The sequence below is a fragment of the Nomascus leucogenys genome, chromosome 3 (genome assembly GCF_006542625.1).
Source record: "Nomascus leucogenys isolate Asia chromosome 3, Asia_NLE_v1, whole genome shotgun sequence".
NCBI lineage: Eukaryota > Metazoa > Chordata > Mammalia > Primates > Hylobatidae > Nomascus > Nomascus leucogenys.
Window position 1 is genome coordinate 107,420,411 of NC_044383.1, and position 26,207 is coordinate 107,446,617.

The 26,207-nt window shown below is 34.9% G+C and overlaps 1 protein-coding gene across 1 annotated transcript in view; it reads right to left on the reverse strand.

Annotated features, from left to right (window-relative positions):
- The window catches only part of TBC1D32 (TBC1 domain family member 32), a 262,628-nt gene that overhangs the window by 39,662 nt on the left and 196,759 nt on the right, over positions 1–26,207 (reverse strand). Inside the window, exons 27-28 of the mRNA XM_030809627.1 lie at positions 12,631–12,756; positions 6,134–6,217 (exon numbers count right to left, since the gene is read on the reverse strand). Of these exons, the coding sequence (XP_030665487.1) occupies positions 6,134–6,217; positions 12,631–12,756 (210 nt within the window). The remainder of the gene's footprint in view (positions 1–6,133; positions 6,218–12,630; positions 12,757–26,207) is intronic.

The window sequence follows — 26,207 nt, forward strand, 5'->3', positions numbered from 1 at the left end:
TCTGCCTAGCTAATACATTCAACAAAGCTGACATCTGAGATCTCACTCAGCATAATTTAGAAACATAACAGAGGGCAGTAATGCATGCACACTGAGCAATCAGTTTTGCTGAATATTTAGATAATACATACAATATAATTTTAATTTTAGATTTTCTACAGAAAACTTGGTCCAATAAAACAATGTGCAAATGAGAGCTATACAAATTGGAGATTATTATGCTTAAGTCTAAAGAAATGCCCACTTTGGTCATGCAAATTTCCATGACTATCACACTTCTTACCCATTTCCTATTACTCCCCAACTTAACCATTAAAAGCTGTATTTTCACATAAATTTTTATGTTCATTCATAAGATTATAATTTTCTTCACAAATGCTTTCCTTTAAAATCTCTTCCCAATTTATGTTTTCTTTCCTCTATGCCTCAATTTCCTCATTTTAAATATGACAATTATGTCTAGTTCAGAGAACAGTTATAAGATTGAATGACACAAGGTATATCAAGTGCCTCAACATAATACCAAATTTAAGAGAGGTGATCAACAGATATCAATTCCTTTCACCTACCTTAACTTTTGTTTAATAGTATCCTGTATTTTCTTCTCATTTCTTTGTTTTAATTCTCTTAGGTCTCCTTTACCCCTTTCCCAGGTTTGCATCAGATGTCATTATGTGTAAATAAGTATAGGGTCATCTGTATATTCACATATATCTAATTATGTGAATTGTTAGATATTTAGAATTGTTACAGAACTATAATACGTTTCTTTGAATATAGATGTGAATATAGTATGTGTATATATATAATTAAATCTCATATTGAAGATACAAAGGAGTTTGACACCTAATGTAACAATTTAGCCATATACAATATAATAAAACTATCAAAATGGTAGTTTAAAGTGAATGCAGTAGGAGCAGAGAAGAGAGAATCCTGCTTAGGAATAAGACAGGTTACATTCTAGCTGAAACTTTACAAGTGAGTCGGGCATTATCATGTGGATGTCTTGGAGAGGGAAGCATCCATCTAGAAGGAACAACAGGAGCAAAAATTTAGTGAGGCAAATGCGCAGAATGTGTTTGGGCAGTTAATGGCAATAAGGCTAGAAAGATATGCCTAACTTGAATAAATAACACATATTTGAATGATGGTTTCTTCAGCAAAAGAAGAAGTGATATCACCCTTACAGGAAAGATGATCTGTTATCAGTAGTATATGCTAACTCTACTTTCTTCACTGTCTCTTTATTCAACTGCCCCTTAAGTATTGGATATTCATCCGTGGAAAACTTCATTTCTGTACTCCATTTTTTTTCCTTTACACAGTTACTATTATCAAATAATCTTTGTAAGGTACAGGTGAATCAAGTAATGTTTCTGCTCAGAAATCTTAAATGGTTTACTCTATTGCCTATTAAATTAAGATACTAATTGACACACTTTATAAAGCCTTCCTCCATCATTCTTTTATCCATTCTTTCCTTTATTTGACAAACATTTATTGACATTATTGTTCTAGGTGCAGGGAATGAAATGATAGGTAAAACACAAAAACAACCCTAAAGAAATTTACAGGAATGTGAGGAATTAGACACTAAATCAGAATATGAGAAAGAAATTACAATGAGATGTATTGGCTTTATATACCAAGCTGATGGCTTAGTAATTTGTATTTGTAGCCCACACTTTTCCTCTAAACTCGATTCACATGTCCAGAATGTATAAAGCATATTTACTTGAATGTCCAACAAGTATCTAAAACAACAAAAAATCCAGCACCTAATCTCCCCTTCCTTTCCTATTCTTCTTTATCTCAATGTACAATCATTCCATCCTCCTAGTGACTCAGAAAAATAGCTTATTGTCCTCCTTGACTCTTTTCTTTCTCTCATATCCCACATTCAATCTGTTACCCAATTCTGTTGGCCCTATCTTTAAAATATATCCAGAATCCAAAAACTTCTCACCGTCTCTATTACTGACATCCTCATCTCAGCCATTCCTGTTTTTCAATAGCCTCTTAACTCATTTCCCTGCTTCAGTCGTTTCTCTTCCTTCAGTCTTTCCTCAACACCACAGCCACAATGCTCTTATAAAATGCAAATTAGCATGTCATGCCTATGTTTAAAACCCTGCAATGACTTTCAAGATCCTGTATCATGCTCTCCTATCTGACTTTTAACACCACCAATTCCTCTCCTTTACTCCTTTCTAGCCATATTAGTCTCCTTTGTGGCCATTTGTTAGCACTCTCTTGCCCGGAAAATACCCATGTATCTTGCCTGCACTTCCCCTGCTGAACTGTGGTAAAAAAATAAATAAATAAATAAATAAATAAATAAATAAATAAAATAAAATGCATCATCAATAAAACTTTATATGAAAACTATTTAATACTGTAATCTTCACTCCTAACTAAAACTTCCCAGATCCTTTTTCTGTTGTGTATTTCCTCATGTATCATTACACCTTTTAACTTACTGAATATTCTACTTATTTTCTGTCTTCCCACTAGAAAGTAAACTCCATGAGGGGAAGACTTTTTCTGTCACAGTGTCAGTACCTAATACAGGATAATTTGTTGCATAAAGAACACATGTGTGTCTGGGACAGGGGGTAGTTGGGAGTGATGTGAAGAGTTTAGTGTTCTGCATGGATAATGTAAGATCATGGGTACCATGATAATAAGCTGAGACTTTATGCTGTGGTCAATGGTGAGAAATGGCAGAGGGGATGAGTGGGTTAGATTTGCATGTCAAAGATCACTCTAAGAGCAGTGTAAAGAGCACCTTTGAAAAAGAACCAGACTCCAAGTAGAGATATCAACTAAAAAGGTTATTATGACAACTTCTCCTGTTACAGATCTTAATGGAAAAGCTTTCTATTTTTCCTCACTCAGTATGATGTTAGCTGTGAGTTTATCACATATGGGCTTTACTGTGTTGAGGTATGTTTTTTCTATACCCAATTTGTTAACAGTTTTTTATTAAAAATGATGTTGAATTGTATCAAATGCATTTTCAGCATCTATTGAAATGATTCTATAGTTTTTTTTCCTGGATGATCTATCCTTGGCCAAAAGTAGAGTGAAGTCCTCTACAACTGTATTGCAGTTAATCTCTCACATAAAGTCTAGCAATATTTCTTTTATTTATGTGGGTGCTCCAGTGTTAGGTGCATGTATATTTATTACTGTTATATCCTCTCACTGAATTGATCCCTTTATCATTATATAATGACCTTTTTGGTCTCTTTTTATAGTCTTTGCCTTAAAGTCTATTTGATATAAGTATAGTTACTCCTATCCTTTTATGGCTGCCATTGACATAAAATATCTTTTTCCATTACTTCATTTTCAGTCTATGTGAGTCTTGATAAGTGGAGTGAGTTTCTTGTAGAAAGTATATAGTTAGGTCCTGTTTTGATATTCAGCCATTTTGTATATTTCAATAGAAAAATTCAGTCTGTTTACATTCAATGTTATTATTAATAATAACCATTTTATTACTTGTTTACTAGTTATTGTGTGACTCCTCTCTTCCTCTATCCTTTCTTACTACCTTCTTTTGCATTTATTTTTTTCTGCTAGTATTTTTTTTGGGTATATATTATAGGGTTTTTTTTTGTTTGTGTTTACCATGAGGCTTACAAAGCCTTCCTGTAGTTATTATGATGTTATTTTAAAAAGATAATAACTTGATTGCAAAAACAAACAAAAAAAACTATACACATTAATTCCTTTCTACCACCATTTTGAATTTTTGACAGCACAATTTATATTATTTATATTGCCTATCCCTTAAAAAGTTGTTGTAATTATCATTTTTTAATAGTTTGCCTTTTAGTCTTCTTAGTAAAGATGAAGTGGTTAACATACCATGACTAAATATTAGTGCAATAATCATGTTAGCATCCTTTTCTTTCCATCTTAAAACTCCCTTTAGCACTTCTTGTATGTAGGTCTGAAAGTGATAAATTCCCTCAACATTTGTTTGTCTGGGAAAGTCTTATTCTCCTCATTTCTTAAGGATAGCTTTCCTGGGTATCGTATTCTTGGTTTACATGGTTTTTGTTTTTGTTTTTTTTTTCAACATTTTGAGTATATTGTCCTACTCATTCTTGTCCTGTAAAGTAGCTGTTGTCAGGCATATTGGAGCTCCCTACTATATTATTTGCTTATTTTCTCTCACTGTTTTCAGGATCGTCTCTTTGTCTTTGAATTTTGAGAGTTGGATTATAATATGTATTGGGGTATTCTTATTTGAGTGGAATCTAATTGTTGACCTTTGACCTTCCTGTATCTAGTCATCCGTACATTTTTCTAGGTTTGGAAATATTTCTGTTATTGTTTCCTGGAATAAACTTTCTAGCCCTTGTCTTTCTCAGTTCTCTTTTTAATTACGATAACTCAAATATTTGTTCTTTTGATGTTATTACAGATCCTATAAGCTTTCTTTATTCCTTTTCATCCTTTTTTCTCCTCAGACTATGTATTTTCAAATTGTCTTCAAGCTCACTGATTTTTTTTCTTCTGTGTGATCAATTCTGCTGTTGGTGCTCTTTATTACATTTTTTCATTTTCCTTTCAATCATTCTATTTTTCAGTTCCAGGATTTCTGCCTAATTTTTAAGAATGATTTCAATCGCTCTATTAAATTTCTCTGATAAGTTTCTCAATTGATCTTAGTGTTTTTTTGAAGTATGTTGAACTTCCTTAAAACAATTTAGAAATCTTTGTGAGATCACACATCTCTGTTATTTTATGGTTGGTCTTTGGCATCTCATTTTGTCCATTTGGTGAGGTCGTATTTCCATGAATGTTCTTAATACTTGTGGACACATGATGATATCTACATGCTGCAGAATTATGTATTTATTTTACTCTTTGCAGTCTAGCTTTGTTTGTGCCTATCTTTCTAGAGGGCCTTCCAGGGATTCTAAGCAGACTGTCTGTAGAGTTCGCTGAGCCTGTGACTACTGTATCCATCTAGAGAACACTCTAGCCCAGGCTTGCTGCATGTTTTGCAAGGCCTGAGCTTGACATAGCTTTCCAGCCCAGAAAGACATGGGGAAGATCCAAAGAGAGCACTGGAGCTATTCAGGAACTCTGGCCAGGAATCAGAGTCCAGACGACTGTAAACCCCAGATGGGTGCGCTTCCCAGCAGGTCTCTGTATAAGGAAGACTGGAGTTGAGACTAGGCCCCTCGGTATCTCTTTAGGAAGGAGGCTGATAGGCGATCTCGTTGGCTCAGACAGGAATGTGTAAGCCAGCAGGTCTCTGCACAAGTGGGAGTAGTTCCTCAGCTGCAACAGGAGGGGTCAGAGATGATACTAGGCTCCTCAAGATCTGCTGTGAGATGGAGCCTCATGTGCCTATCATGCTGGCTCAGATGTGCACAAATCTCCTAGCAGGTCCCTGCACTGAAAAGACAGCTCCCCAACTGCTCTAGAAGAGACTAGAGCTGATACTAGTATCCTAGGGATCTGCTATGAGATAGAAGCTGGAGAGACATGTCTCAGCTCAGAGGGGTACATGTCACCTAGTAATTCCCTGCACAGTTAAGATTGCAGCAGAAGAAGCCAGGGCTGAGACTGGGCCCTCTCAGTATCTGCTGTGGGACACAGGCTAGCATGCCTATCACACCAACCCAGACAAATGCATGTATCTTTTGTGAGACATACTGAGTTTGAGGGATTCTATGGCATATCCAGGTGATGTTTACTTACTAGGCCACTGGAAATATAAGAATAAAGCCTATAGTAGATCTTTGAGTGAACGATATAAATTTTGAAATCATCAATATATGAGAGATAGGTAAAACAGTATGAGCAGAGGAGACCACCAGGGAATAATGGATAGAATCAGAAGAATAGAAAACATTGCTTAAGGCAAAACAACTTTTAGTGGATAGAGAGAGAAAAAGAAAGCTCAAGAAAGAATCACAGAGTTGCAAGGAAACCTAGACATTTACAAAGAAAAGAGGCTTAATGATATCTGGAATGTATATGGCACCAAGTAAGAGATTGTTAGGATGAGGAAACTGCCTATCTGTAATATCATTACACATCTCCATTAATTATCTAGTTACATACTGAGTCTTTTTCAAACTTCAAAATGTTTAAAATGTACCTGTATACTCCACTGAAGGGAAGCAGCATTCAGATGGGCTTTCAGTGAGATGAAGCACAAATTTTTCAAGTAATTCTACTAAGGCTGTAATAAACAAGAGAATAATTAGGATATTAAAGGTCAGAATAATATGTGACAATGCATCCTTAAATCACAGAACTAGTAGATAAAAGTCATCTGAACTTCACAGATACACTCTAAGGGAGTTCAATTCAAATGCGTACTGTTTTAGTATTCATCACACAGTTTCTGATGCAAATTAAACTTTAATACCTTAGCTAAGAACCTATTCAATATAAAACTGAAAAAGGATCATCTGTTATCTTTAGATCCTCTAAGAATTATTTCAGAATTTGCTAAATGATTTCAAAACTGAAAGAAAAATATCACTAATTATGCTGTAATACATTACCTTTGTTCTTTATGCATAACAGAAAAAAAGTATTAGTGGGTTCTAAGGCTAGGATCAATGCATAGCTCATTCAAAAACAGGACATATTATATGTTTTATATGCTTTGCAACTGATGGTATCTATTCAAGGCAACCAACATCAAAAGAAGGCTTGACCTATCTGGCTTGGAAGTGATAAAATGGTTATTTTCTAGGCTGGTTTGATAATGCCACTAGGCTTGGATCTAATCCCCCTGAAATGGATATAAACAGGTACAATATAATTAATATGCAACCCAGAGTTTGTTGTGGGTTGGAGTTTTTGGTTGTTGTTGTTGAAAATAAATTTGTAGAGTCAATGTCATGCTTCAAATAAGAAGTACACTTTACTCACTATGTAAAATTGTCCCTTAATTATATCCAGGATATTAACTCTAACCTATATTAACTAAATGAACTCTATTCCACAAACAAGTACATTTTAAGAATATAATTCTTAGAGAACAATTAGTGTTCAACGGGTGAAAAGTCCAAAATCAAAGAGGAATAACATATGCTTTTCAGCAACTGTAGCTGACAAGCTCTATCTCATAATATTTTAATGGCTTAGGACAAAAATGAAATTATTTTATTCATTGAACTCTATTCATATGATGATTTCAAAGTTGAATAAGTATTAAAAGTATAAGAATCCAGTCGTCAAGGGTCAGAAAGGACATCAGTATTGTAAGCTATTTATGCTTAGACTGGTTCTATCTTCATTTGTAGACACAAATTTTGCCATACTTATAAAAATCTTTCAAAACTCTTTCTTCTATGAGTTAACAAATTAAATAGCCCTCAGGTGAGAGCATTTAAATTTTTTTTGGGGGGTGCACAATTTTTTTTTTTATTTATTATTATTATTTTTTTAACTGCTTTATTATCATCTCATATTTATTGCGGATATACAAGGTTTCTCTTATAGTATTACAACTATGGGTTTAAGTTAGCTATTTATTTTTTTATTATACTTTAGGTTTCAGGGTACATTTGCACAATGTGTAGGTTTGTTACATATGTATACATGTGCCGTGTTGGTTTGCTGCACCCATTAACTCGTCATTTAGCATTAGGTATATCTCCTAATGCTGTCCCTCCCCCCTCCCCTCAACCCACAACAGGCCCCGGTGTGTGATGTTCCCCTTCCTGTGTCCATGAGTTCTCATTGTTCAATTCCCATCTATGAGTGAGAACATGTGACGTTTGTTTTTTTGTCCTTGGATAGTTTACTGAGAATGATGTTTTCCAGTTTCATCCATGTCCCTACAAAGGACATGAACTCATCATTTTTTATGGCTGCATAGTATTCCATGGTGTATATGTGCCACATTTTCTCAATCCAGTTTATCGTTGTTGGACATTTGGGTTGGTTCCAAGTCTCTGCTATTGTGAATAGTGCTGCAGCAAACATACGTGTGCATGTGTCTTTATAGCAGCATGATTTATAGCCCTTTGGGTATATACCCAGTAATGGGATGGCTGGGTCAAATGGTATTTCTAGTTCTAGATCCCTGAGGAATTGCCACACTGACTTCCACAATGGTTGAACTAGTTTACAGTCCCACCAACAGTGTAAAAGTGTTCCTATTTCTCCACGTCCTCTCCAGCACCTGTTGTTTCCTGACTTTTTAATGATGGCCATTCTAACTGGTGTGAGATGGTATCTCATTGTGGTTTTGATTTGCATTTCTCTGATGGCCAGTGATGATGAGCATTTTTTCATGTGTTTTTTGGCTGCATAAATGTCTTCTTTTGAGAAGTGTCTGTTCATGTCCTTTGCCCACTTTTTGATGGGGTTTTTTGTTTTTTCTTGTAAATTTGTTTGAGTTCATTGTAGATTCTGGATATTAGCCCTTTGTCAGATGAGTAGGTTGCAAAAATTTTCTCCCATTCTGTAGATTCTGGATATTAGCCCTTTGTCAGATGAGTAGGTTGCAAAAATTTTCTCCCATTCTGTAGATTGCCTGTTCACTCTGATGGTAGTTTCTTTTGCTGTGCAGAAGCTCTTCAGTTTAATTAGATTCCATTTGTCAATTTTGGGAGAGCATTTAAATTTTATGTGTATAAACTTCTTTCTTTATAAATCACTTAGTACTGTCTCTTGAGATTATAAATTTTGCAGAAAGAACAATGTCTTGATGAAGTTCAGATATAATCATTCTTAGTTTAATGATAATAATTTAAGATGAAAGATATACATTAGTAACAAAGATTATACAGAAAGACACTTTTATAACTCCAAACATAATGTAATTATTTTTACTTTAGCACAACCATGTTTGCTACACGCTATGTATTTAAGTAAAGTGCTTGAGTTAATGGGAAAAGACACAGCATATTGCTAAGCAATTCTTTGAATCCTATGCCTGAGATTAGGTCAGAAATACAGAAAATTCATTACATCTGTGAGGGAACTACACACAAAATAATCTGATACGTAAGAGTCACATGACTAACTTCATACATAGCGAGCCACACTATTTTCTGGCAAGTACTGATATTCAAATATAATGTTATTGGATCAGTATATTAGAGGCTTACAGAGGAACTAATTCTATATTGCATACGTAAAAATGACATTACTAAAGTACTCCAAGAAGGTTCTAGATTTCTACCAATGCCTATTTATTCATTTTGCCCAGCAACCCTTATGAACAGCAACATATATTTTCAGGTATTTTGAGGGATAGGCTGTACTCATGAAACGATGCTAAAAATTGATCTATATGTGGTAATTGAACCTATGACTCTTAGTACATCTTTCTAACCAATTGTAAGTGTAGCTGAACTACATAATTACTAGAGTGGCTATTTATCTCAGTATGACCAACAGCCTCACTGTCAACCCACTGAAAATTCCATTAACACAAGGAAATTAATTCATGTCACAAAACAATCCTTAACTTTAAAACAAATTAACTCTAGGATGTTACTGCCCAGAAAGTAAACTATAGAATGTTGTTCCTCTAAAGCGAATTTTTACATTTTAAATGACAGATCTGGAATTTCTATAGAGGGTTTTACATTATAGGCCTTCTCCCTTTAATCGTATCTATTTCCTGGAGTAGGAATATGACATGAATAGTCTATAAAACCAAAATTTATATTTATATACTAAGAAGAACATGTGGGTTTTCTGCTAAGAGAAAACTAAGGCAGACTGTTCAAGGATACTTGGGTATTGATTCTGTTTTCTCCTTGGGCTTTGCCATCTGCTATGGTCTTAAGGTTGGTATCCCTGAAAATTTCTTATGTTAAAATCCAATACATATCCAAAGAGATAGTATTCAGAAGTTTTGCCTTTGGGAAGTGAGTAAGTCATGAGGGCTCTGTCCTCATGATAGGAATTAGTGCCCTTATAAAAGAGGCTGAAGGGAGCTGTCCTTCCCTGTATTTCACCATGCAAGGATGTAGTAAGAAGGCACCATCTTTGAAGTAGAGAGCAATTCCTTACAAGACACTGAATCTGCTGGTGCCTTGATCTTGGTGTTCCTTGCCTCCAGAACTGTAAAAAATAATTTTCCAATGATTATAAATTACCCAACCTCAAGTATTTTGCTTTGGCAGCCTGAAGAAACTAAGACATCATCACAACAATAACTGATTCCAAAACTAGGACAGCTCTATGCTTTGAGTACCCATACAATCATTCTGTTTTTGACTTTCAGTATAGTATTCAATAAATTACACTTTATTATAAAATAGTTTTGTGTTAGATTTTGCCCAGCCATAGGATAACTTAAGTATTCTGAGCATATTTAAGCTAGGCTAGGTTAAGCTATGATATTCAGTAGGTTAGGTGTGTTAAATGCATTTTCAACTTATGATGCATTTATTAGGATGTAGCTTCACTGTAAGTTGAAGAGCATCTGTAAATATTGTATTGAGTGAAATGTCCAATAAAATAGAATGGTTTATATTGACTGATTTTGATTAAAAATAAAAAGTGATAATATATGAAGGATGAAATTACAGGTAAATTTTAGCTCTTTATTTTGCTTATTTATAATTTCTGATTTTCCTAAAATAAACATGTTAGATAATTGTCCAGTTGCTAAATGATGAATACTTAAAGTAATGGCAGAAGATATGAATGAGAAAGAACAAATTAGAGACAGACTTAGGAGTAGCATCTGTAAGACTTGGTGACTAAGAGGACAGGTATCATTCAGGGGACAAAGGAAGAAGTCAAGGAAAATTAAGTTTCTCCTTTCAATGATTGAGTAGATACTATTGGTAATAATCAGAAAAGAGAAAGCAACAGGAAGAACATACTTCATTTTATACTCTCGATGGTATCTCACACAGGAAAAACCTAAAAATTGGGAGCACTAAAATTTAAACAAAGGGGACAATAGGATTAAATTACCAGAGCAAAATAAAAAGAAACTGAAATATAACCAAAGGTAAATTAGAAATCACAAAAACACATTCCTTTTTTAAAAAGAAGACTCTTATATAAGAAAACTTTTTATAATTATGAGTAATTATGTGGAATCACCTAATGCTCATTGCTAGAGATGAGATTTTGCCCCAACACTATAGTCCATAAAAAGGAACCAGAAACCTTTAGACTCTATTTTTAAGAGTATCAAAGTAATGAATAAGCAGGGCGCGGTGGCTCATGCCTGTAATCTCAGCATTTTGGGAGGCTGAGGCGGGTGGATCACCTGAGATCAGGAGTTTGAGACCAGTCTGGCCAACATGGTGAAACCCCGTCTCTACTAAAAATACAAAAATTAACTAGGTGTCGTGACATGCGCCTGTAATCCCAGCTACTCAGGAGGCTGAGGCAGGAGAACCGCCTGAACCCAGGAGGCGGAGGTTGCAGTGAGCCAAGATCGCACCATGGCACTCCAGCCTGGGCGACAGAGCAAGACTCTGTCTCAAAAACAAAACAAACTAATAAATAACTAAGGTCAAGACTTGTGGAAAGTGCCCTAAGATACCAAGATTCCAAAGAGAACACAGTTTTAATGGTAATGTTCTACATGTTTGTCCTGTTTCAGAGGAATGAGTAAGAGTTAAACAGCTGATACTTCTCTTTTGTCTTACTATCCTGTGAGAGATAAACTCAGAACGAGATACAAATTTAGTTCTTGTATTTAAACTGAACATCATTCCAGTCTGCTGCTTTCTTAATTTGTTGTGCAAATTAAGAGTTTATATTAAACTGTGTAGCCCACAGTTTATATTAAATATTCCCTATTGTTCAATCAATGGTAAATATATACTTAGAATAGATATTTTATAAATATCTGGGGGGATAAAACATAACTTAACTGCTCACTTTATACTCAAACTTTGGAGAACATTTGATTTCTTAGCCATAAATATATAACATTATTCTCTGGAAATATTTCTCCAACAACTAACAATATAAAAACTTCTCCATTTCCCATTTTGAATTTTAGAACAAATGACACAAATATGAAAACTATAAAGCATTGCTGATAAAGCACACAATACCTTTTAAATTACAGTTTTCAGGAAATCTAGCTTATATTGACATTAGAACTTTTTTCTAAGCACTTTTTTTTACTTTATTCAAAATAAATAATGTTAATTTAAAAAATGATTTCAGAAAACAAATGCACAAGTAGATAACTAATACAAATAAACTTGTTTGCTAATTTAGAAAACATAGCTGTTCCCTTAAAACAAAATTTTCTTAGGAGTCACTAAATTTACTTGCATCAATATAAAAGTGATTCAGAATAACAATGTTGATTTAAAAATCAATAAAATTTCTAAAAAATATAACAATATGTCATATTCAGGTAAAAACTGCTAAAACCAAGCAAATTGTTACCTAGGTAGAGGTAGTGTTCTAGTTTTGCTCACCAAGACTGTTTAGACAGTTCCAAAAAAAAAAAAAATGCTTAGTAGTGTCTTATATTTTAATTTGTGTTCTCTCAGGATCCCAGTTTTCTCAGATATCAGCGAACTTCTGGAATTAGCATTATGTTTTCTACATATGCCAATACTAATCTTTAAGAACCACACATTCTATTAATGTAATTTTCATACATAAGAAAACCCACAATGGAAACAATGTACTTACCCTCTCCACTGATTATATCAGGTTTGGCTTTCATCATTTTGCAAAATTGTCTTCGGCAGTTTTCTATCCATTCAGTTTGTTTATCAGATATTTTGAGGCATAATAAAAGCTTGTCAAGATCATTGTCTAATCAGAAAGATAACATATTATTATAATAAGACATGCTAGATATACTGAAAAATTATTAATGTTAACTATGTAAACAGTTGAAAATTCCATATGGAATACATATGGCTTTCAAAGGAAAACAGATATTCTTCTGCAATTACATCTTATACCATTGCTTGTTACATGTATTAAAAGTTGACAACAATGAATTACTATATTATTAAAAGCTCATAAAATGTATTGTGATTTGCAACCATAATTCTTGAATAGTCTTTTTCTTATACGAATATGGCTCATTACTGAGTATCTGTTTTAATAGACAGCGTGAACCTTAAAATTTCATAATGTAGACTGACAGGAACACTACACTCATTCCTCATGTACTTTCAGATACAACTTTTTATTCACTTATTTAAAAGCAAAAAGAAAGCATAAGTGTAAACAATCTTTAGTGAATCATTTATTCATCTTGGAAAAAATATGCTGCTGAAGGGGTTAAAATATGCTATTCTGGCATATTGATTATTTAAATTAAAGACACTTGAAAAACAGCAAGTGCAAGATCACGTTGACCTTCGTGTTGCTTCTCTATAAAGAAAATGAAATTCTCATCTAAAAGACACTCTCTATACTAGAAGAAAAGCCAACATATTTGCCTTCAAGGATGAGAAGTTGAGACCAGAGAACACTTTGCAAACCTTATTAAAATGACTTATCTTTTAAGCCTCCCACATAATTTAGTCACATTTTCACAGTTTATTATTCTTTGTACAACTCAGTATATACATTTCCCTATGAGAACTCTTATGCCATGTAAAACTTGTATTATGCTTTTCTCCTGTTAATCTATTATCTCAATTAAATTCTCAGATCCTGCTGGGACCCAAAGAGGATGCAGGTAGAGATTTTCTGCACATAAACTGAAGATAATGAATAGGGCTAAAGAAAGTATTTATGGCTAAAATATAACTTTTCTTCTAAGTGAACTCATGAATACATAGCAGATTCCATTTAATTACATAGCTTTAAAGGTACTTATACCCATGAGATTTTATTTTTAAAAAATCAATGAATAATATAGTAAATGAACAGTTAAGTGTTGCTAAAAAAGATATACGCATAGGTATTCATATAGACATATACATATGTAAAAATTCAAAGGAGACCAAACAGGCAAAGATGTTCTCTTATTTTCTAGAATAAAATGGGAGAATCAGTAGCCAAATTAATTCATACCTTTTTATTTTATTTTATTTTATTATTATTATACTTTTAGGGTACATGTGCACAATGTGCAGGTTTGTTACATATGTATACATGTGCCATGTTGGTGTGCTGCACCCATTAACTCGTCATTTAGCATTAGGTATATCTCCTAATGCTATCCCTCCCCCCTCCCCCCACCCCACAACAGTCCCCAGAGTGTGATGTTCCCCTTCCTGTGTCCATGAGTTCTCATTGTTCAATTCCCACCTATGAGTGAGAACATGCGGTGTTTGGTTTTTTGTCCTTGCGATAGTTTACTGAGAATGATGATTTCCAGTTTCATCCATGTCCCTACAAAGGACACGACCTCATCATTTTTTATGGCTGCATAGTATTCCATGGTGTATATGTGTCAGATTTTCTTAATCCAGTCTATCGTTGTTGGACATTTGGGTTGGTTCCAAATGTTCTTTGCTATTGTGAATAGTGCCACAATAAACATATGTGTGCATGTGTCTTTATAGCAGACGTAATTTTATAGCAGCATAATTTATAGTCCAGTAATGGGATGGCTGGGTCAAATGGTATTTCTAGTTCTAGATCCCTGAGGAATCACCACACTGACTTCCACAATGGCTGAACTAGTTTACAGTCTCACCAACAGCGTAAAAGTGTTCCTATTTCTCCACATCCTCTCCAGCACCTGTTGTTTCCTGATTTTTTAATGATGGCCATTCTAACTGGTGTGAGATGGTATCTCATTGTGGTTTTGATTTGCATTTGTCTGATGGCCAGTGATGATGAGCATTTTTTCATGTGTTTTTGGGCTGCATAAATGTCTTCTTTTGAGAAGTGTCTGTTCATGTCCTTCGCCCACTTGTTGATGGGGTTGTTTGTTTGTTTCTTGTAAATTTGTTTGAGTTCATTGTAGAGTCTGGATATTAGCCCTTTGTCAGATGAGTAGGTTGAGAAAATTTTCTCCCATTTTGTAGGTTGCCTGTTCCCTCTGATGGTAGTTTCTTTTGCTGTGCAGAAGCTCTTTAGTTTAATTAGATCCCATTTGTCAATTTTGGCTTTTGTTGCCATTGCTTTTGGTGTCTTAGACATGAAGTCCTTGCCCATGCCTATGTCCTGAATGGTATTGCCTAGATTTTCTTCTAGAGTTTTTATGGTTTTAGGTCTAACACGTAAGTCTTTAATCCATCTTGAATTAATTTTTGTATAAGGTGTAAGGAAGGGATACAGTTTCGGCTTTCTACATATGGCTAGCCAGTTTTCCCAGCACCATTTATTAAATAGGGAATCCTTTCCCCATTGCTTGTTTTTGTCAGGTTTGTCAAAGATCAGATAGTTGTAGATATGTGGCATTATTTCTGAGGGCTCTGTTCTGTTCCATTGATCTGTATCTCTGTTTTGGTACCAGTACCATGCTGTTTTGGTTACTGTAGCCTTGTAGTATAGTTTGAAGTCAGGTAGCATGATGCCTCCAGCTTTGTTCTTTTGGCTTAGGATTGACTTGGCAATGCAGGCTCTTTTTTGGTTCCACATGAACTTTAAAGTAGTTTTTTCCAATTCTATGAAGAAAGTCATTGGTAGCTTGATGGGGATGGCATTGAATCTATAAATTACCTTGGGCAGTATGGCCATTTCCATGATATTGATTCTTCCAACCCATGAGCATGGAATGTTCTTCCATTTGTTTGTATCCTCTTTTTCATTGAGCAGTGGTTTGTAGTTCTCCTTGAAGAGGTCCTTCACATTCCTTGTAAGTTGGATTCCTAGGTATTTTATTCTCTTTGAAGCAATTGTGAATGGGAGTCCACTCATGATTTGGCTCTCTGTTTGTCTGTGATTGGTGTATAAGAATGCTTGTGATTTTTGTATATTGATTTTGTATCCTGAGAATTTGCTGAAGTTGCTTATCAGCTTAAGGAGATTTTGGGCTGAGACAATGGGGTTTTCTAGATATACAATCATGTCATCTGCAAACAGGGACAATTTGACTTCCTCTTTTCCTAATTGAATACCCTTTATTTCCTTCTCCTGCCTGATTGCCCTGGCCAGAACTTCCAATACTACGTCGAATAGGAGTGGTGAGAGAGGGCATCCCTGTCTTGTGCCAGTTTTGAAAGGGAATGCTTCCAGTTTTTGCCCATTCAGTATGATATTGGCTGTGGGTTTGTCATAGATAGCTCTTAGTATTTTGAAATATGTCCCATCAATACCTGATTTGAGAGTTTTTAGCATGAAGCGTTGTTGAATTTTGTCAAAGGCCTTTTCTGCACCTAGTGAGATAATCATGTGGTTTTTGTCTTTGGTTCTGTTTATATGCTGGATTATGTTTATTGATTTTCATATGTTGAACCAGCCTTGCATCCCAGGGATGAAGCCCACTTGATCTTGGTGGATGAGCTTTTTGATGTGCTGCTGGACTCGGTTTGCCAGTATTTTATTGAGGATTTTTGCATCAATGTTCATCAAGGATATTGGTCTAAAATTCTCTTTTTTGGTTGTGTCTCTGCCAGGCTTTGGTATCAGGATGATGCTGGCCTCATAAAATGAGTTAGGGAGGATTCCCTCTTTTTCTATCGATTGGAATAGTTTCAGAAGGAATGGTACCAGTTCCTCCTTGTACCTCTGGTAGAATTCGGCTGTGAATCCATCTGGTCCTGGACTTTTTTTGGTTAGCAAGCTATTGATTATTGCCACAATTTCAGAGCCTGTTATTGGTCTATTCAGAGATTCAACTTCTTCCTGGTTTAGTCTTGGGAGGGTGTATGTGTCGAGGAATTTATCCATTTCTTCTAGATTTTCTAGTTTATTTGCATAGAGGTGTTTGTAGTATTCTCTGATGGTAGTTTGTATTTCTGTGGGATCAGTGGTGATATCCCCTTTATCATTTTTGATTGCGTCTATTTGATTCTTCTCTGTTTTCTTCTTTATTAGTCTCGCTAGCGGTCTATCAACTTGAAAGAGATTTTGAGGATAAAAAGAGAACAAGAACCTTTTGAAATTATAGGGTTAAAGGCTTAATTGTTTCTGCTCTAAATTATGGTATGGGAACATTAACACTACAAAATCATCTACCTAAGCTCTATTTTAGGTTAATTAACCCCACCAGGAAGATACTAGTGGTCAACGTGATACTTGAGAGGGTTTCAGCTAACAATGTCTTACTTTTTTCTTAAAGAAAATTATAATGATGAAAGCAAGTCTTTATTTTTCCAAGTTTTAAAAATCAAAGAAGCTTTCCAGCATAATACGACTATTTAAACTTTTCAGCCCAATTTTTACAAAATTCCATTTACTATATACAGAAGTCCTCCTATGTGGATATAATAATTAAGACAATATCACTGCCCTCATGAAATGCACATGTCATATAAAGCATATGCATGTATATGTGTGTATATACATACAAACAAACAGAAAATAATACTGTAATCAAGGTATGTCATTCCTGTCATCTAAAATTTCAGTGTTATTTAGCCCTAAGAAAACTGCTACATATTGTTGCATGATCCTCATGATTACCATATATAAAATCATGATTTATGTAAATATTTCCCTATTTGACATTTAGGTCAACAAAAGCCTTTTTATACCAAAGCTATATACATACTCTCTCATACAAACACATGAATGCACAGATACATACACCAAACATATGTGGACTCACATAAATACACACATAAAGCAAAAAGTTGTTTTGTTGAAAGCATATGTAATTCTGCTATTCAGTACTAATCTATTTTCTTTGAATACCAAGACTACAATGATACATTTCACAAATAGCCTCTGTCAGAAGCAATAACTAGAGAAAAATTATCAAGCACTAAATCAAAAGGGAAAATGATTCTTTTTAATAAAAACACTTAAAACTATAAACTCACAAAATTTCAACACAGCTAATAATTTTACTGAAAATTATGTTATTGCTAACAAAAAAGTTTTAATGTTAAATGTATCTTGACAAGAATTAGGTAAAGACTTAATTCGACATTATTGAAATTGAATTTTTACTGTTTTCATTTAAAATATCCATATTACATAATGCTAAGAATAAAATATCTAGAGTCTAATAAGAAACACTAGTGACACATGGTTGCAAGATAATGCAGTTTTTTCATCTTTGTTTCCTCCTCTGTTTTCTTCTTCTACTCATGTGTAACTCCCTTTTTTATCTCCTTCAAACAAGGGATGTTACTACCTCCTTCAGAGGACATCCATATAGCCCTTTCATAGGCTATCTGTTATTTACAAATCTGTTTTCTTTTTACTCCTCCCTCCTCTTGCTCTCCATTCTCTCTCCTTCCACACTTGCTATTCTGTTTTGCTTTCTCATCATCTCATTCTAAGGAAAAGAATACAAGGAATTATAATTGTAAACAGCACCTAGGCAGCAGATGTGGTATGCGCCTGAATCTACCAGTTGGCAGACAGCCTGAAGGACCCAGTTTAGATAGCTGGAAATTGGATTTGAGGCAATAAAGAAATGCTGAGCTGAAAACAGGCTGACTAAAACACTGTTAGTGAGACAGCTTTGTACCCTGCATTATACTTCTGGTTACCCTTCCCCCAGCCATCATTGAGAGTATATGTTTTACAATTTGCATTCCTCAAAGTTAAAAATATGAAATGATGTGATATGATATTAACTGAAAAACATGTATATCTGTGATATTACTGAGTTTGAGGGGAACAATAAATAATTCCTTTATCTTCTCCAAATTTGGGACCAACTGAGAAGCCAATGGGTATAGATAAACAGAGTTCAAAGTTATCAGTGTTAGTATATAAACAGCTAAATTAAGCATCATTGCTTGCATCTACTGCCACATGGCCTTCTAGATGTCTTCCCTGAACTGAATACCATAAATCTATTCAGCGATAGACAGACAGAGACAAAGGCCCCCGTGACTGTTCCCGCTAGAAAAAGTGCAAAAATAACCTAAAGACTGGCTAAATTAAAAGTGCAGCCTACAAGTAGGCTAGCCCACGACCTTCTATTCCTTCTTCCAGATTCACTCATCAACCATTCCTCTTAACTTATGCAGAATAAGTAAGGAAGTCCAGGGAGAGGCCAATGGTATTACTCCAGCAAAGTCCCTTTGATATGGAGACACGAGGTAAGGGAAAATGAAAGCTCCTCCATAATAGATATTTTATATGACAATTCTAAATTAGTGACTGTGAGTGTAATACGAAAAATACATAGAATTCCATATTTCCCAAAATTTATACATGGAACATTTCTATATTTATAATCAGGAAAAAAAGAGTATTAAAAAAAGTTTTCCTTCTGGCCACTATGAAGGAACTAGGAATAGATTTGCCTTCTGCTGTAAACAACCAGACTGGATAAAATATATCAAACAACTGTTTTCAGACATTAGCCAATGGGCAGTGCAGGACTGTAATGTCTGAGAAAAGGGAAACCAGTGAGCTTTATGATTGTCCACTTTCTTCTTGGAGGTTTTGCTGAATTTAGGAGACAGATGTCAGATTTCAAAGAGATTAAAGAGGCTAAAATTTGTGCATTAGAATACTGGAGAGAAAGAGCTCTAGCAAACTGGTTAACTATTTGTCAAGTTGGCTGCTGATTAATCAGCTGTGGAAACTAAGGCTGAAATTTCACAAGGCTGAGCAAGCAACAGCTGGGGGCTATAAACTGAATAATTCCCAGAGCACACCTAGAGTTACAAGATGTCCAAGTTCCAAACAGAGTGGAGAGTACTAGTTAATTACCTCAGTTTTCCACAGACGACCCAGAAAGGTCACACCTTGGTAACAGGTAAAATTAGTCTTAAAGTAAGGCAATTATACATCCACCCTAACAAAAAATGGAAGCCCTGACAGTAAAGCTGATCCACAAGCAACTTAGCTGCCCACCAAAAAAAATCCACCACTCCTTAAAGAAAGACAACAAAATTTAGCACTCAAAGTAAATAACGTCTAATGCCCCCCGAAACTCCCCTAACATGAATAAAAAGAATGTGACTCATAACCTGCAGATACATCAATTAACAGATTAATAGACATAGATTCACAAAAGATCGAAATTATCAAGGACATAAAGGCAATTATTTTCAGGGATTTAAAGAAAACACAAACCAAAAGTAGATGTTTAAACTAACTGTGATTTTTCAATACTGCCATCTCAGTAAAAAGAGACAAGTGAATGGGACATGCAACAATCTGGGTCAATCTCAAAACCATGATGCTAAGAGAAAGGAAACAGGTACAAAGAATGTGTCCTATGTAATTCTATTTGTATGAAATGCTGGAACAGGAAAAACTAATCTTATAGCAGTGGTTCTCAAGTGGACATGGTTTTGCTCCCCAGGGAACATTTGGCAATGTCTATAGACATTTCTGATTGTCACAACTGAGAAGAGAGAGGGAGAGTTTTATTGGCATCAAGTGGATTGGAGCCAGGGATGCTGCTAAAAATCCTACAATGCACAGGAAAATCCCCCCCTGGCAAAGGAAAGCAAATTACCCAAAATATTAATAGTGCTAAGACTGAGAAGCCCTGACTTATAGTAACGAAAAAAATTAATGGTAGCATGCAAGTGGGTGGAGAGAAGCTGACTGCAAAAGACAAACGGAATTAATGTGAGATCATGAGAAAATGTTCTATATTTGATTATGGTGGTTATCTGTGTATAAATATTTCTAAAAATTCAAACTCCTTTCTTAAAACAGATGCATTCTGTTGTATATAGAAATTTTATTATATACACATGTGTATGTAAACAAGTATGTGTATAATTAAAGGTTACTTAAGTGATCGAAATTAAGCATACTAGTACGTTACTAAAATATGAGTAGTTATAGTTCATAATTTGTTATAAAGTCTATATCAGAACTCACTAAGATTTAATTAAAAGTATATGCATGTGTAAAATGATTCACTTCCAAGAACTCTAATGACTATATTATGGTAAAGTGTTTTGAAGTATACATTTTAAAAATCCTCATTAATATGTCCTGATAAGAGGTTCTGACTGCTTTCTGAATGAAATACAGGCTCCTGTAATGAAATGAACATTCACTTCTTAGGACTAAATAAAAAATTAATTTATATTTTCTAGGTGATTAAATATAATAATCCCTTTAAACTCACAATGCTTTATTTTTATAGCAACCATGTCTACATTCCTCTAAAAGTGCAGTATTATTTCTAGAGACAGAGTATAATAAATGATGTCTCAGTATATCCATTCTATATCCAGTTATGATGAAGTCACCACGGAAAACTACCAGTTTGTTTTCCCAAGAAAGGCTTGATGTATCTAACGAGTAAGGTAGAGAAAGAAATAGTCTTCTTCTCTATATTCTTTAAGACCACTATGATTTATAGACAACTACGAAAAATTGGAAGAAGGTAAAAAAAAAAAAAAAACCACTTTAATCTCTGTCCTTACCACCGAGGAAAAGTAAAACAAAAAAGAAAACATCTAGTTTCATGTTTAAAAAATCGATTGGTGAGAGCAGAAAATATTTCAAAAACTCTAAAATTCTTTGCTATGGTAAGCATTATAATCTTTTTATATTTGGGGATATTATATAATTATTTTCTCAGGTCATATAGGAACAAAGAGTGTATTAAAAATGTAAGATTATTATCGATGATGTAGAAAGAGAGACTATACAGAAAGAACTTCTGTATAGTTCTTTCATTTCAAGGGGAGGGAAACAGTAAGGTCGATATAAATATAAAGGAAAACATGCAATCTACACAGAAAAAGTTTAATAATTACTTTCTAGGATGTCAATCAGTAATTTTGAGTGCCCATTTTTGAAATAATATTATAACTGACATTTCAAAAGGGAGAAAAAGTAAAATAAAGACTTTATAAACTAGCAAGAGATTACTAGGCTTAATTTAGATAGCCAACCTTGTATTATCCTGAAGTTTATTTTTGTGTTTCTACTTACTTTCTCTTCCTCCATTTAGATTAATGCAGTCAGCATTTCACTTTACTCTTACCATAATAAGCAAGGAAAAACCTTGGAGTGGTCCCTGAGAAGCAATTCTACAGAAAACTAATACAAGGAATTTATATATCATTCCATCTATAAATTTGGGAGTATCCAAATTCTGACAAGTCTCTATTTTGTGTGAACAACTGTGGATTAAGTTATGTCATCTATATCTTACACAGATTATTCCTTATTTTGGATTTATCATCCCACTTTTGCTTTTCATTAATATTTGATAACTGAGCATTTACTATAGGAGAAATCAGAGGAAATAAACAAATGAAGAATTAGTCTTCCCTTGTCATGTTACTGCACCTGCACTAGTAGAAGATCTATTTTCTCTGCTATACATAGATATGATAGTAAAAATACATGAAAACTAAGTTTTCCTTATCAAAAGAAAATACTTACTCTGATTTTCTAGTCATCTCAATAGCTGCAGCTCAAGATTTACTACAGAGGGGAAAAGCCATAATCTCAGTCATACTACCAGTTTCCTCAGTTCATAGGTTGATGTCAAATAAAAGTCAATTACCTTTATCTGCAGAAAATAAATCTTAATTCCAAGGTTAGAAACAATAAGAAAAGAAAAAAGCATGAGAAAATGCCTGACTTGACACAAAGGCCTAGATAAAAGGCCTTGATAAAAGACTGTATCAACAAAAAGTATTTATAGACTATATGTGTAAGACAGAATACAAAAGGCTTTTAAAATAAGCACACACAATATCTGTCATCATGTTATATTACACTTTATATAGTACCATATTATTTTTTTTTTTTTTTTTTTTTCAGATGGAGTCTCGCTCTGTCGCCCAGGCTAGAGGGCAGTGGAGCAATCTCAGCTCACTGCAAGCTCCGCCTCCCGGGTTCACGCCATTCTCCTGCCTCAGCCTCTGGAGTAGCTGGGACTACAGGCACCCGCCACCATGCTAGGCTAATTTTTTTGTATTTTTAGTAGAGATAGGGTTTCACTGTGTTAGCCAGGATGGTCTCGATCTCCTGACCTTGTGATCCGCCAGCCTCGGCCTCCCAAAGTGCTGGGATTATAGGCGTGAGCCACCGCGCCCAGCCATACCATATTATTTTTCAAAGAATTTTTACTCATGCCCGGGGGATTCTATTTTTAGTTGATTGGGGGAGAATTAGTAATCCTAAATTTTACATAATTCATCACACTTGCAAAGGCAATCCAGTCCAGTCATTCGTTAAATAGGCAATTTTCATTATTTTATCAAAATGCAATTGCAATTACAGTCCATCTCACTCTCCCCTTTTCTCTCTTAAAAAGTTTATTTCCACATACTATGCAGGTAACATTCCAATTTTAAATCTTTACTATTAGAATTGGAGAATGGATTGTCATCAATTTGTAAATGAAATGGCAATAATTCATCGGAGACATGAATAGAGACTTAATTTCTGAAAAGGCAGAAAGTATCAGCAAGAATCAACACCAGTGAATAAGGATATATATCCAATAAGAACAAGAAAAATTGTTAAACAAAATCAGTATAGATTAATGAAAACTATCTTGTTAAATTAAGGATATTGTTCTAGTAAAAAAATAGATATTTGTAGTTAAGAAGGCTAAATTTCAACATCTTTTAATGTCAAAAAAAACTTAATATCAGCATAAGATGATAAAATACATAGGCATCCTAAGATTATAATTACAAAACCCAAGAACTTTTTTACTCACTCACTGAACGCTGCATAGCTCCAGAGACATAGAATATGGTATTCTTCTTCTCTGGCCCCATCTCTGATTTAGAAATGTTATCTATCATTAGTTTTATTATTAACCAAAATACATTGCAATAATTTTCTAGCTGTTCGATAAATAGTACTTTGCAACTATAAAATATTCAAAATAAACTTTCTATATAGTAATACCTACAAAAGGAAAACCTTTTCCATTCCCCAAAATATTAATGCATTAACATTGCCAGGGGTTTTTATTTTCACTTGTCTACTTTTATAAAGTGTCAAAACTATGCAGATAATATAGATGCAATATAGTGGCTTAGCAGCATGGTCTTTACCTAAGAGCATAATACGGTTTTCAAGGACATTTGACTCATACATAGAGCCCAATGATTCGAGACATATTTTATACTGAATTCATTCAGAGCTGAAAATTTACAAATGATGAAAAATAAGTTCTAACTAGAATTCGCTTCTGTTTTATACAATATACACCTCCCCCCACCCTGATTTCATTTAATTTGTAGTAAAAAAAATTACAACAGGTTGGGGCAAAGAAAAAGATACTATAGAGGGATATTTATATCTTACATATTATTAACTTTAAAATGATCTGTTTTCTCATAGAAGAATAATATCATCTGAAACTATCTGGCTAAAGTATTGGAATGATCTGACTGTAAAGATTTTAATATTATTTGGTATATTACATTGAAAGGAATGATTATAACCATATAACTTACTCTGTTATATAGTATTTGAAAAAGAATATTTTACCAGGCAGAAAATCAATTTCCTATCAGATAAGCAGAAATGTGATGGAGAAGGCAGTCAACTAAGATACTGAAGCTATAAAAGACTAAATATGAAGTAATAGCAGACTAAAAGGCTGTACATTTTTTAGTTATTTTTTTCAATTGTGAAAAAATAGGATGTAATGCTAACAATGCACACCTTTTATGTGCCATAAAAATGTAAAGTACCACTTCCTAAATGATGAAATAACTATAATAAAGGTGTCTACTTCATGAATAATATATATGGAATTCTAACTCAAGAAGCTTTCTAACTGCAAACTTTTGCATACTCTAGAACATGAGTCAAATCAGAGGTTATTCCAAATATGAGTAAAAATTCCTAAATTTACTTTAGATTAGTCTGAACAACAGTTTTAATGTCCAGTGACAGAGTCGAAGAGAGAGCTAGACAATGGAAAAAATACAAGAGGAAGAAATCCAGCATTGATTTACTATTTACTCTTTCATTCAATAAATATTTATGTACAACCTACTACTTAAGTCAAACAGCATCTTTGCTTCATGGAAATTACATTTTAGGGTAGTAGACAATACATAAATACACAAGCTCACTGTAAGGTATAAATACTCGTAGAGAAATAAACAAAGGTCCAGAGAGAGAAATAAGCTAGAGAAGAAATATATTTTAGATAAGGCGGAGATAACTTATCTGAAGAAGTGACATTTAGACTAAGATCAAAAGATTTAGGGGTGGAGCCAAGATGGCCAAATTGGAACAGTTCCCATCTACAGCTCCCAGCCTGAGAGACACAGAAGACAGGTGATTTCTGCATTTCCGTTTGAGGTACCCGGTTCATCTCACTAGGGAGTGCCAAACAGTGGGTGCAGGACAGTTGGTGCGGCGCACTGTGTGCGAGCCGAAGCAGGGCGAGGCATTGCCTCACTCGAGAAGCACAAGGGGTCAGGGAGTTCCCATTCCTAGTCAAAGAAAGGGGTAACAGACGGCACCTGGAAAATCGGGTCAGTCCCACCCTAATACTGCACTTTTCCAACCGGCCTGGAAAACGGCACACCAGGAGATTGTGTCCCGCACCTGGCTCGGAGGGTCCTATGCCCACGGAGTCTCACTCATTGCTAGCACAGCAGTCTGAGATCAAACTGCAAGGCGGCAGCGAGGCTGGGGGAGGGGCGCCCGCCATTGCCCAGGCTTGCTTAGGTAAACAAAGCAGCCAGGAAGCTCGAACTGGGTGGAGCCCACCACAGCTCAAGGAGGCCTGCCTACCTCTGTAGGCTCCACCTCTGGGCGCAGGGCACAGACAAACAAAAAGTCAGCAGGAACCTCTGCAGACTTAAATGTCCCTGTCTGACTGACAGCTTTGAAGAGAGTAGTGGTTCTCCCAGCACGCAGCTGGAGATCTGAGAACGGGCAGACTGCCTCCTAAAGTGGGTCCCTGACCCCCGAGAAGCCTAACTGGGAGGCACCCCCCAGTAGGGACAGACTGACACCTCACTCAGCCAGGTACTCCTCTGAGACAAAACTTCCAGAGGAACTATCAGACAGCTGAATTTGTGGTCTCACGAAAATCCGCTGTTCTGCAGCCACTGCTGCTGACACCCAGCCAAACAGGGTCTGGAGTGGACCTCTAGCAAACTCCAACACACCTGCAGCTGAGGGTCCTGTCTGGTAGAAGGAAAACTAACAAAAGGAAAGGACATCCACACCAAAAACCCATCTGTACATCACCATCATCAAAGACCAAAAGTAGATAAAACCACAAAGATGGGGAAAAAACAGAGCAGAAAAACTGG